This window comes from Oenanthe melanoleuca, chromosome 25 (genome assembly GCF_029582105.1).
Source record: "Oenanthe melanoleuca isolate GR-GAL-2019-014 chromosome 25, OMel1.0, whole genome shotgun sequence".
Lineage (NCBI taxonomy): Eukaryota > Metazoa > Chordata > Aves > Passeriformes > Muscicapidae > Oenanthe > Oenanthe melanoleuca.
The window spans coordinates 8,977,063-8,988,301 of NC_079358.1; the positions used below are offsets into that span (position 1 = coordinate 8,977,063).

Genomic DNA, 11,239 nt, shown 5'->3' on the forward strand with positions numbered 1-11,239 from the left:
ATCCCTGGAATTCCTGGAATTGCGGGTTCTCTTCCTGGGGCTGGGAACGGGTGAAATCCCCGGAATTGCGGGTCCTTTTCCTGGGGACAGGGCTGGAATCCCTGGAATTCCCGGGGTTGGGGTGAAATCCCCGGAATTCCGGGTGCTTTTCCTTGGAACAGGGCTGGAATCCCCGGAATTGCGGGTCCTTTTCCTGGGGACAGGGCTGGAATCCCTGGAATTCCCGGGGTTGGGGTGAAATCCCCGGAATTCCGGGTGCTTTTCCTTGGAACAGGGCTGGAATCCCCGGAATTCCGGGTCCTTTTTCTGGGGCTGGAATCCCCGAATTCCGGGTCCTTTTTCTGGGGCTGGAATCCCAGGAATTCCGGGTCCTTTTCCCGCCGTTCCGCGGCTCTGTGAGTGTCCCCGGGCGCTCTGTGACATCAGCCCCGGGCGGCGGGGACAGCAGGGGACAGCAGGGGACAGCAGGGGACCCGCCGGGCTCTGTCCCGCTGTCCCCGCCATGGCTCCGCTGTGGCTCCTCGTCCTGCTGGCCCTGGCCGTGCCCTCCCGGGCCACCTGGGACACCTGCGAGTAGGTGACCCCCGCCCGCAGCTGGGGGTCCCCGAGGGTCCCCCGAGGGTGTCCCGGGGTCACCGCAGCTGCCCGGACCCCACGGGAGGGTCACGGCCCCGCGCCCGCGCCGGGCTGTGGCACCGGAAAGGGACAGGTGTGGCCCCACAGGGGGGGTCCCTGCCCCCATTTTGGGGGTCCTTGTCACCGTGTCGGGGGTCCCTGCCCCCATTTTGGGGGTCATTGCCCACATTTTGGGGGTCCCTGTCCCCATATCAGGGTGTCACAGCCCGGTGCTGGCACAGCTGGTCAGGGACAGCCAGGGGGGACAGCCACGTCCCTGGGGGTGTCCCTGTGTCGGGTGTCCCTGTCCCCGTGTTCCTGTGTCCCTGTCCTCATATCGCGGCCCTTGTCCCTGTCCCCGTCGCTGTCCCTGTGTCCCCCTGTCCCCGTCCCTGTCCCCCTGTCCCCGTCCCTGTCCCTTTGTCCCCATCCCTGTCCCCGTCCCTGGTCCCCTGTCCCTATCCCTGTCCCCCTGTCCCTGTCGGTGTCCCTTTGTCCCCATCCCCGTCCCTGTCCCGGTCCCTGTCCCTGTCCCGTCCCTGTCCCCTGCGGTGACCCTGTCGCTCCCAGCGGTACCTGCGGGCTCCGCCCCATGGCCGAGGAGTTCGGGTTCGGTTCCGGGGCCGTGCCCGGGGTGTGGCCGGGGCTCGCCAGCATCCAGGACCCGCGCCGGGCCGGCAGCGGCCACGTCTGCGCCGGGACCCTCATCGACCCCGCCTGGGTGCTGACGGCAGCGCGCTGCTTCCTGCGCGCCAGGTGAGCGGGACGGCGGCCCGGGAGCACCGGGAGAACCGGGATGGCCCCGGGATGGCCCCGGGGAGCTCCGGGATCCCCCGGGATCCTACGGGGAGCTCCGGGATCATGGGATGCTCCGGGACGCTTTGGGAATCTCTAGGGAGCTCTGGGATGGCTCTGGGATTCTTCGAGATGCTCCGGGATGGCCGCGGGATCCTACAGGGAACTCCAGGATCATCTGGGATGCTCTGGGAAGCTCCGGGAGGCTCCGGGACATTCCGGGCTGGCCCCGGCTGTGGCTCCAGGGAGCTCCGAGATCCTCTGGGATGGCCCCGGGATCCTACAGGGATGCTCCGGGATGCTTTGGGAATCTCCGGGATGCTCTGGGACACCCCGGGCTGGCCCTGGGATGGCTCTGGGGAGCTCCGAGATGGCCCCGGGGTAGCCCGGGGATGCTCCAGGACCTCCAGGATCCCCCGGGATGTTCCGGGGCGCTTTGGGAATCTCTGGAATGCCCCGGGAAGCTCCGGGACACCCCGGCCGGGTCCCCCCCCGCTCCCGTCACTCTCCCGCGTGTCCCCAGGAACGTCAGCGCGTGGCGGGTGGTGCTGGGCGCCTGGGACCTGAGCGACCCCGGGCCCGAGGTGCAGGTGCGGCAGGTGCGGCGGCTGCGGCGGCACCGAGCGCTGGACGTGGCGCTGCTGCAGCTGCGGCGGCCGGCGGAGTGCAGCGACTTCGTGCAGCTGGGCTGCGTCAGCGGCGCGGCGCCGGGAGCGCGGCTGGAGCCCTGCTACATCGGCGGCTGGGGGGCCGCAGGTGAGCACAGGTGTGGGTGGGGCACAGGTGGGGCTGGAGCCCTGCTACATCGGCGGCTGGGGGGCTGCAGGTGAGCACAGGTGTGGGTGGGTGGGGCTGGAGCCCTGCTACATGGGCGGCTGGGGGGCCGCAGGTGAGCACAGGTGGGACACAGGTGGGGCTGGAGCCCTGCTACATCGGCGGCTGGGGGGCCGCAGGTGAGCGCAGGTGGGGCACAGGTGGGGCTGGAGCCCTGCTACATCGGCGGCTGGGGGGCTGCAGGTGAGCGCAGGTGGGGCACAGGTGGGGCTGGAGCCCTGCTACATCGGCGGCTGGGGGGCCGCAGGTGAGCACAGGTGTGGGTGGGGCACAGGTGGGGCACAGGTGGGGCTGGAGCCCTGCTACATCGGCGGCTGGGGGGCCGCAGGTGAGCACAGGTGTGGGTGGGTGGGGCTGGAGCCCTGCTACATCGGCGGCTGGGGGGCCGCAGGTGAGCGCAGGTGTGTCTGGCATGGGGCTCCATGGGCACAGGTGAGCACAGGTGGGGGTGAGGGGGGGCTGATATCCCATTGTGAGCACAAGAGAGTCCTGGGTGTGTCCCAAAGTCAGGTTATGGTCCTGACACTGGCTCAGGTGTGCCCCAGGTGTCCCTCAACTGTGCTCCAGGTGTGCCCAGGTGTGTCACGGGTGCATCCCAGGTGTGTCCCAGGCCAGGCTGGGGTCTCCTAGCAGGCCCAGGTGTGTCCCAGGTGTGTCCAGCTGTTCCCAGCTGTGTCCCAGGTGTATCCCAGGTGTGCCCCAGCTGTGCCCAGCTGTGCCCCCAGGTGTGCCGCCGAACGCGCGGGAGGTGCTGCGGGAGGCGCAGGTGCGGCTGCTCCAGCCCGAGCTCTGCAACGGCACCGAGGCCGCGGCTTCTCCCCAGGTGTGCGCGGAGCACTCGGGGGGCGGCGCCGGCGCCTGCCAGGTGAGACCCCAAAGCCCCCAAAACCCACCCCGAGAACCCAAACCCCAAATCCATCCCGACACCCCTCCCCCGCCCCGTATCTCCTCCCCCCGCCCCATATCTCAGCCCCCCATATCTCACCCCCCCTTATCTCATCCCCCCCATATCTGACCCTCCGCCCCCAGGGGGACGCCGGGGGTCCCCTGGTCTGCCGGGACGGCGGCTCCGAGCGCTTCTGGCTCGTGGGCGTCACCAGCGGCGGCCGCGGCTGCGTCTTCACCCCCGCCTGGCACTTCCGCGAGTGGGTCCTGCAGACCCTGCAGACCCCCGCGACCACCCCCGCCACCACCGCGACCACCGCGACCACCCCCGGGCGCGGCCGGAGCCCCGGGAGCGGCCGGGAGCGGCGGCTGAAGCCGGTGCTGCTGCAGTTCTTCTCGGTGCTGCGGGACCTGCTGCATTTCCTGCGGGACCGCGCGGGCTGAGCCGGGCCGGGATGGACTGCCCGGTGTCCGGAGCCTCGGCCGGACATTCCCGGGGTCTGTCCGGAGCCCTGGATGGATATTCCCGGTGTCCGGAGCCCTCGCCGGACGTTCCCGGTGTCCGGAGTCTGGAGCCCTGGATGAGCATTCCCGGTGTCCAGAGCCCTGGCCGGACATTCCCGGTGTTTGGGGCTCTGGCCGGACATTCCCAGTGTCCAGAGCCCTGTCCCCCCCTCCCGGGTTGGAATAAATATTGTGTTGGAATAAAATTCCCCCGTGTTCTCAATTCCCCCGCGTTCTCAGCTATCCCGGTCCCAGTCCCGATCCCGATCCCGATCCTGATCCTGATCCTGATCCTGATCCCGGTCCCAGTCCCGATCCCGGTCCCAATTCCGATTCCAATCCCGATCCCGATCCCAGCCCAAATCCCCGCCCATTTTCCCACCACATGACCACGCCCCTCCACTATAGCCCCGCCCCGTTCCCGTTATGGCCCCGCCCCGTTCCCGCCGTGCCCCGCGCTCCAAGATGGCGCCGTCGTGGCCCCGCCCCGTTCCCGCCGCACCCCGCGCTCCAAGATGGCGCCGCCGTGGCCCCGCCCCGTTCCCGCCGTGCCCCGCGCCCCAAGATGGCGCCGCCGTGGCCCCGCCCCGTTCCCGCCGTGCCCCGCGCTCCAAGATGGCGCCGCCGTGGCCCCGCCCCGTTCCCGCCGTGCCCCGCGCTCCAAGATGGCGCCGCCTTGGCCCCGCCCCGTTCCCGCCGTGCCCCGCGCTCCAAGATGGCGCCGCCGTGGCCCCGCCCCGTTCCCGCCGCGCCCCGCGCTCCAAGATGGCGCCGCCGTGGCCGGTGCTGCTGCCGGCGCTGCTGGCGGCGGGGGCGGCGCTGGGTGAGGCCGGGGGGCTCTGCCGGGGGATCCCCGGTACCGGCACCGGCAGCAGGGTGAGCGCGGGGGGCTCCGGGAGCGGGGAGCGGGCGGGGAGGGCTGCGGGCCGGGCGGACGGACAGACGGACACCCCCGCATCCCCCCGGGAGCGGCAGCGCTCATTAACCCGCCGCGGCCTTAATGGGGCTGGGGCTGCTCGTTCCTGTTGGTGAGGCCTGCGGGTGCCACCCCCGTGTCCCCCCGTGTCCCCTCAGCCTGGCGACACCGAGAGCTGCCGCGTGAGCCTGAGCCTGGAGCACTCCTTCGAGCTGGGTGAGGGACATGGGGACAGGGACAGGGGACAGGGACAGGGGAAATGGGGACAGGGACAGGGGAAATGGGGACAGGGACAGGGACAGGGACCGGGACAGGGACAGGGGAAATGGGGACAACATGGGGTGGGGACAGGGGATGGGGGACAGGGGACAGGGGGCAGGGACAGGGGAAATGGGGACAACATGGGGACAGGGGACAGGGGAGGGGGACAGGGGACATGGGGACATGGGGACGGGGGACACAGGGGTGGCACTGGGGGCACAGGGACAGGGGTGGCTCTGGGAACACTGTCACCCCCGTGTCCCCGTGTCCCCCCAGACGACAGCCCGCGGTTCCGGCGCCGGGGGACACTGGCCCTGAGCTCGGGCCCCGAGCCCGCGGTGACACTGACCCAGAAACCGCTGGGGGACGAGGAGAGAGCGCGGCTCAGGGTCAGGGACAGGGACAGGGGACAGCGGGGGACGGGGAGGGGACAGGGAGGGACAGGGAGGGGACAGGGAGGGACAGGGAGGGAACGGGGGGGACAGGGAGGGACAGAGGGGGACAGGGAGGGACAGCTGGGGGGGGCTGGGGGGGCACAGGGAGGGGACAGGGAGGGACAGCTGGATGACACTGGGTGGCACTAAGGTGACACTGGGGTAACACTGGGTGGCATGGGTGGCACAGATGACACTCAGGTGACACTCGGGTGACACACAGGTGACACTCGGGTGACACACAAGTGACACAAGGTGACAAACAGTGTCCCCGCAGGAGGTGGCCGCCCGGGACGGGCTGTACCGGGTGCGGGTGCCCCGCCGGCCCCTGGGCCCCGGAGAGGAGGGGGGCACTGAGTTCGTCACCTCCTTCGTGAGGGCTGTGAGTGACACCTGCGACACCCGGGGGACCCTGGGGGACACTGGGACACCCTGGGACACACTGGGACACCCTGGGAACACCCTGGGACACACTGGGGCACCCTGGGGACAGCCCTGGGACACACTGGGAACACCCTGGGACACACTGGGACACACTGGGAACACCCTGGGACACACTGGGGCACCCTGGGACACTCCCTAATCTCTGTCACCCCCTGGGACACCCCTGGGACTTGTCCCCTTGTGGCACTGCCACCGTGTCCCTGCTGTCCCCTGTGCCATTGCCAGCCCTGTCCCTGTCCCTGCTGTCCCCAGTGTCCCTGTCCCTGTCCCCAATGTCACTGTCCCTGTCCTGTCCCCAGTGTCCCTGTCCCTGTCCCCAGTGCTCCCTGCTGGAGTCGCGCCTCTCGCTGTCCCTGTCCCTAGTGTCACTCTGTCACTGTCCCCAGTGTCCCTGTCCCATCCCCAGTGCTCCCTGTCCCCAGTGTCAGTCTGTCACTGTCCCTAGTGCTCCCTGTCCCCAGTGTCCCTGTCCCTGTCCCCAGTGTCACTCTGTCACTGTCCCTAGTGCTCCCTGTCCCGTCCCCAGTGCTCCCTGTCCCGTGTCACTCTGTCACTGTCCCCAGTGTCATTGTCACTCTATCATTGTCACTGTGTCCCTGTCCCCAGTGCTCCCTGCTGGAGTCCCGCCTCTCGCTGTCCCTGTCCCCAGTGCTCCCTGTCCCCAGTGTCACTGTGTCCCTGTCCCCAGTGTCATTGTCACTCTGTCATTGTCACTGTGTCCCCACTGTCCCCAGTGCTCCCTGCTGGAGTCCTGCCTGTTGCTGTCCCTGTCCCCAGTGCTCCCTGTCCCCAGTGTCACTGTGTCACTGTCCCCTGTGTCCCTGTCTCCTGTGTCATTGTCACTGTGTCCCCTGTCCCCAGTGCTCCCTGCTGGAGTCCCGCCTGTTGCTGTCCCTGTCTCCCGTGTCATTGTCACTCTGTCATTGTCACTGTGTCCCTGTCCCCAGTGCTCCCTGCTGGAGTCGCGCCTCTCGGACCAGCTGGCGCTGCACCTGGACGTGGCCGGGCACGTGGTGGCTCTGGCCGTGGTGGCCGCGCCGGGCTCGTGCCGCGGGGCCGAGGTGGAGGACGGGGACCTGGAGCTCTTCAACACCTCGGTGACACTGAGACAGCCCCAGCCCGCGGCCACGTGGGTGACACCGGGACAGGGGGGGACAGGGGGACACGGGGGGACACAGGGGACACGGGGACAGGGGGACACGGGGATGTGGGGGGACATGGGGATGTGGGGACGGGGGGGGACACGGGGACAGGGGGACACGGGGACAGGCGGACACGGGGATGTGGGGACATTGGGGACATGGTGGGGACAAGGGGACGTGGGGGGACATGGACACAGGGACATGGGGTCACAGGGACACAGGGAAATGGGGACATGGAGGGATGTGGGGGGACATTGACCTCCAGTGGTCCCCAAGCCCTCGGTGGTCTCGTGTCACCTTCTGCTGCCATGTGAGTGACAGGGACATGGGGACATAGAGGTGACACTTTGGGGACAATGAGGGACACTTGGAGACACTTTGGGGACACTGTGGGGACAACGAGGGATGCTTGGAGGCACACTGGGGACACTGGGACTCTGTGGGGACTCTGTGGGGACACCCTGGGGACCTCTGGGACTCTGTGGGGACACCCTGGGGACACAGCAACGCTGGGGGGTGACCCCGGGGCTGGGGTGACCCTGGGGGGAATTTCGGGGGGATTTCTGGTTTTGGGGCTGGCATGGGGGCAGTTTTGGGGTGGCTGTGACCCCCCTGTCCCCCCCGTGTCCCCCCCAGCCCCGAGACGGCCGCGTTCATCCGGCACCTGGAGCAGGAGCAGGCGCAGCGCGCGCGCAACCCGCAGGAGCAGAAATCCTTCTTCGCCAAATACGTGAGGGACCCCAAAATCATCACCTGAACCCCAAAAATAACACCTGAACCCCCTAAAATAACACCTGAACCCCCTAAAATAACACCTGAACCCGCAGGAGCAGAAATCCTTCTTCGCCAAATACGTGAGGGACCCCAAAAACACACCTGAACCCCCTAAAATAACACCTGAACCCCAAAAATAGCACCTGAATAACACCTGAACCCGCAGGAGCAGAAATCCTTCTTTGCCAAATACGTGAGGGACCCCAAAAACATCACCTGAACCCCAAAAACATCACCTGTACCCCTCAAAAATAACACCTGAACCCCAAAAACATCACCTGAACACCAAAAATAACACCTGAACCCCCCCAAAAATCACCTGAACACCAGAAATAACACCTGAACCCCAAAAATAACATCTGAACCCCAAAAACATCACCTGAACCCTCAAAAATAACACCTGAGCTCCCCAAAAACATCACCTGAACCCCCCAAAATAACACCTGAACCCACAGGAGCAGAAATCCTTCTTCGCCAAATACGTGAGGGACCCCAAAAACATCACCTGAACTCCAAAAACATCACCTGAACCCCCTAAAATAACACCTGAACCCCAAAAACATCACCTGAACCCTAAAAATAGCACCTGAACCCGCAGGAGCAGAAATCCTTCTTCGCCAAATACGTGAGGGACACCCCAAAATCACACCTGAACCCCAAAAATATCACCTGAACCCTAAAAATAACACCTGAACCCCCTAAAATAACACCTGAACCCCAAAAATAGCAACTGAACCCCCCCCAAAAATCACCTGATCCCCCCAAAACATCACCTGAACCCGCAGGAGCAGAAATCCTTCTTCGCCAAATACGTGAGGGACCCCAAAAACATCACCTGAACCCTAAAAATAACACCTGAACCCCCTAAAATAACACCTGAACCCCAAAAACATCACCTGAACCCCAAAAATAACACCTGAACCCCCTCAAAAATAACACCTGAACCCCAAAAATATAACACCTGAACACCAGAAATAACACCTGAACCCCCTAAAATAACACCTGAACCCCAAATAACACCTGAACTCAAAGTCACCTGAACCCCAAGACATCACCTGAACCCCAAATAACACCTGAAACCCAAAAACATAACCTGAACCCCAGAAATAACACCTGAACCCTCAAAAAAACCCACCTGAACCCCCAAACTCCCCCTCCCCAAATCTCCATCCCCCCAAACCCCTCCTGAACCCCCCAAACTCTCCCCACATCTCCTGGAAATGGAATTTTGAGGTGACCTCCCCCCCCAACTTCCCATTTTGGGGGCTGTGGATTTTGGGGTGATGCCCCCACATTCCCCGTTTTGGGGTGATTTGGGGGTGATTTTTGAGTGATTTTTGGGGTGATTTTTGGGTGATTTTGGGGTGACTGGGGGGTGATTTTGGGGTGGTTTTGGGGTAATTTTTGGGGTGGTTTTAGGGTGGTGTTTTTGGGGTGATTTTGGGGTGGTTTTGGGGTAATTTTTGGGGTGGTTTTAGGGTGGTTTTGGGGTGTTTTTGGGTGGTGTTTGGGGTAATTTTAGGGTGGTTTCGGGGTGGTTTTTGGGATGATTTTGGGGTGGTTTTTGGGGTGATTTTGAGCTGGTTTTGGGGTGATTTTTGGGGTGGTTTTAGGGTGGTTCTAAGGTGGTTTTGGGGTGACTCCCCCCCCCTCTCCCCACAGTGGATGTACATCATCCCCATCGTCCTCTTCCTCATGATGTCCGGAGCCCCCGACGCCGGGGGGGCGCAGGGGGGGGGCACAGGGGGCGGGGGCGGGGCCGGGGTCAGGTGAGACCCCCCCAAAATCGCCCCCACAACCCCCCTGCCCTCCCCCCGAGGGAGGGATGGGCAATAAACCTGTGTGAACCCCCACATTTGGGTGTGAGCCCCTAATCTGTGTGTGAGACCCCAAATCCTGGATGTGACCCCCCAAAACCTGAGTGGGATCCCCCAAATTTGGGTGTGACTCCCCCAAAATCTGGGTGAGACTCCCTAAATCTGGCTGTGACCCCCACCCCCACCCCCAGAACTGCGTGTGAGACCCCAAATCTGAGTGTGACCCTAAATCTGTGTGAGCCCCCCAAATTTGGGTGTGACCCCCCTAAACTGTGTGACCCTCCAAATCTGTGTGTGACCCCCCCCAAATTTGGGTGTGGCCCCCCCCTCCCCGACTGGACAGACCTTCTGGGGGTTCAGGGGTGCCCCAAAACCTCGGCTCTGTCCTTGGGGGGGGTCCTGGGGGGTCTTTAATGAGGCTGGGGGGAGCCCGTGCAGGAAATTAGGGGGAGGGGGTGGGGCTTGAAAGGACGACCACGCCCAATTATGCAAATACGAGAGAAAACGCCTCTTTATGCAAATTAGGCTCCGTTTGTTATGGCCACGCCCCTTTATGCAAATATCGAGGCCGTACCCTGCGTCACAGCCACGCCGCCCGCTGATTGGCGGGGCAGATCACGTGGTTTCCCGGAAGCTCGGCGAGCCCGGGATCCGTGAGATCGACCCGAGCCCCGAACCCCCCGAACCCCCCGAACCTCCCGAACCCCGAATCCCCCCGGGTCCCCCCGGGTCCCCCCCGGTCCCCGATGGCGGAGGGCGGCCCGCGGCGGCTCCGGCCCTGGCTGCTGGCGCAGCTGCAGAGCGGCCGCTTCCCGGGGCTGCAATGGGACGACGAGGCCCGGACGGCGCTGAGGATCCCCTGGGCCCACGGCGGGAGGAGCGGGGCCAAGGAGAGCGCGGGGGCGGCGCTGTGCAGGGTGAGAGCGGGGACGGGGCGGGAACGGGGATGGGAACGGGAATGTGCGGGGGGAGAAACGGGAACGGGAACGGGAATGTGCGGGGGGAGAAACGAGAACGGGAACGGGAATGTGCGGGGGGAGAAACGAGAACGGGAACGGGAATGTGCGGGGGGAGAAACGGGACCGGGAATGTGCGGGGGGAGAAACGGGAACGGGAATGTGCGGGGGGAGAAACGGGAACGGGAACGGGAATGTGCGGGGGGAGAAACGGGGACGGGAACGGGAATGTGCGGGGGGAGAAACGGGAACGGGAACGGGAATGTGCGGGGGGAGAAACGGGATCGGGAACGGGACCGGGAACGGGACCGGGAACGGGAATGTGCGGGGGGAGAAACGGGAACGGGAATGTGCGGGGGGAGAAACGAGAACGGGACCGGGAATGTGCGGGGGAGAAACGGGAACGGGAACGGGACCGGGAACGGGAATGGGAACGGGAATGTGCGGTGGGAGAAACGGGAACGGGAACGGGAATGTGCGGGGGGAGAGCGGGAACGGGAACGGGAACGGGAATGTGCGGGGGGAGAGCGGGGACGGGAACGGGAACAGGAATGTGCGGGGGGAGAAACGGAAACGGGAACGGGGCTGTGCTAAATAAATGATGTGGGCGGGATAATTCTATGTAAATGAGGTGGGCGGGGTTAATCTATGTAAATGAGATGGGCGGGTCACTCTATGTAAATGAGGTGGGCTGGGCTGTGTGATGTAAATGAGGTGGGCGTGGCTGTGCTATGTAAATGAGGCGGGTGGTGCTGTGTAATTGTGGGCAGGGCTGTGCTACGTAAATGTGGGCGGGGTTACTCTATGTAAATGAGCTGGGCGGGGCTGTGCCACGTAAATGAGGTGGGTTGTGCTATGTAAA

The 11,239-nt window shown here is 64.8% G+C and overlaps 2 protein-coding genes and 1 long non-coding RNA gene across 6 annotated transcripts; 2 read left to right on the forward strand and 1 right to left on the reverse strand.

Moving 5' to 3' along the window:
* The first annotated feature begins 232 nt into the window (after window positions 1-232).
* LOC130263069 (acrosin-like) lies at window positions 233-3,832 on the forward strand. 2 transcript variants are annotated; one of them, XM_056510539.1, is made up of 5 exons: window positions 239-573; window positions 1,186-1,371; window positions 1,934-2,166; window positions 2,970-3,109; window positions 3,274-3,832. In XM_056510539.1, the coding sequence occupies exons 1-5, from the start codon at window positions 503-505 to the stop codon at window positions 3,571-3,573; spliced, it is 930 nt and encodes a 309-aa protein (XP_056366514.1). In that variant the 5' UTR covers window positions 239-502; the 3' UTR covers window positions 3,574-3,832. The 2 variants fall into 2 exon arrangements, with proteins under 2 accessions (XP_056366515.1, XP_056366514.1); XM_056510540.1 differs by having other exon boundaries at window positions 233-2,166.
* Window positions 3,833-4,362: 530 nt separating this feature from the next.
* EMC10 (ER membrane protein complex subunit 10) lies at window positions 4,363-9,459 on the forward strand. The gene is made up of 7 exons (XM_056510547.1): window positions 4,363-4,509; window positions 4,708-4,765; window positions 5,087-5,199; window positions 5,522-5,626; window positions 6,636-6,817; window positions 7,467-7,560; window positions 9,267-9,459. The coding sequence occupies exons 1-7, from the start codon at window positions 4,399-4,401 to the stop codon at window positions 9,375-9,377; spliced, it is 774 nt and encodes a 257-aa protein (XP_056366522.1). The 5' UTR covers window positions 4,363-4,398; the 3' UTR covers window positions 9,378-9,459.
* On the reverse strand, window positions 7,573-8,623 carry LOC130263107 (uncharacterized). Of its 3 annotated transcripts, XR_008842289.1 has the most exons (6): window positions 8,574-8,623; window positions 8,479-8,529; window positions 8,378-8,439; window positions 8,191-8,314; window positions 7,841-7,862; window positions 7,573-7,747 (listed from the first exon to the last, which is right to left on the reverse strand). It is a non-coding gene; the product is annotated as an uncharacterized LOC130263107 (long non-coding RNA). The 3 variants fall into 3 exon arrangements; XR_008842287.1 differs by lacking the exons at window positions 7,573-7,747; window positions 7,841-7,862 and having other exon boundaries at window positions 8,156-8,314; XR_008842288.1 differs by lacking the exons at window positions 7,573-7,747; window positions 7,841-7,862 and having other exon boundaries at window positions 8,156-8,314; window positions 8,357-8,439.
* Window positions 9,460-11,239: the final 1,780 nt, after the last annotated feature.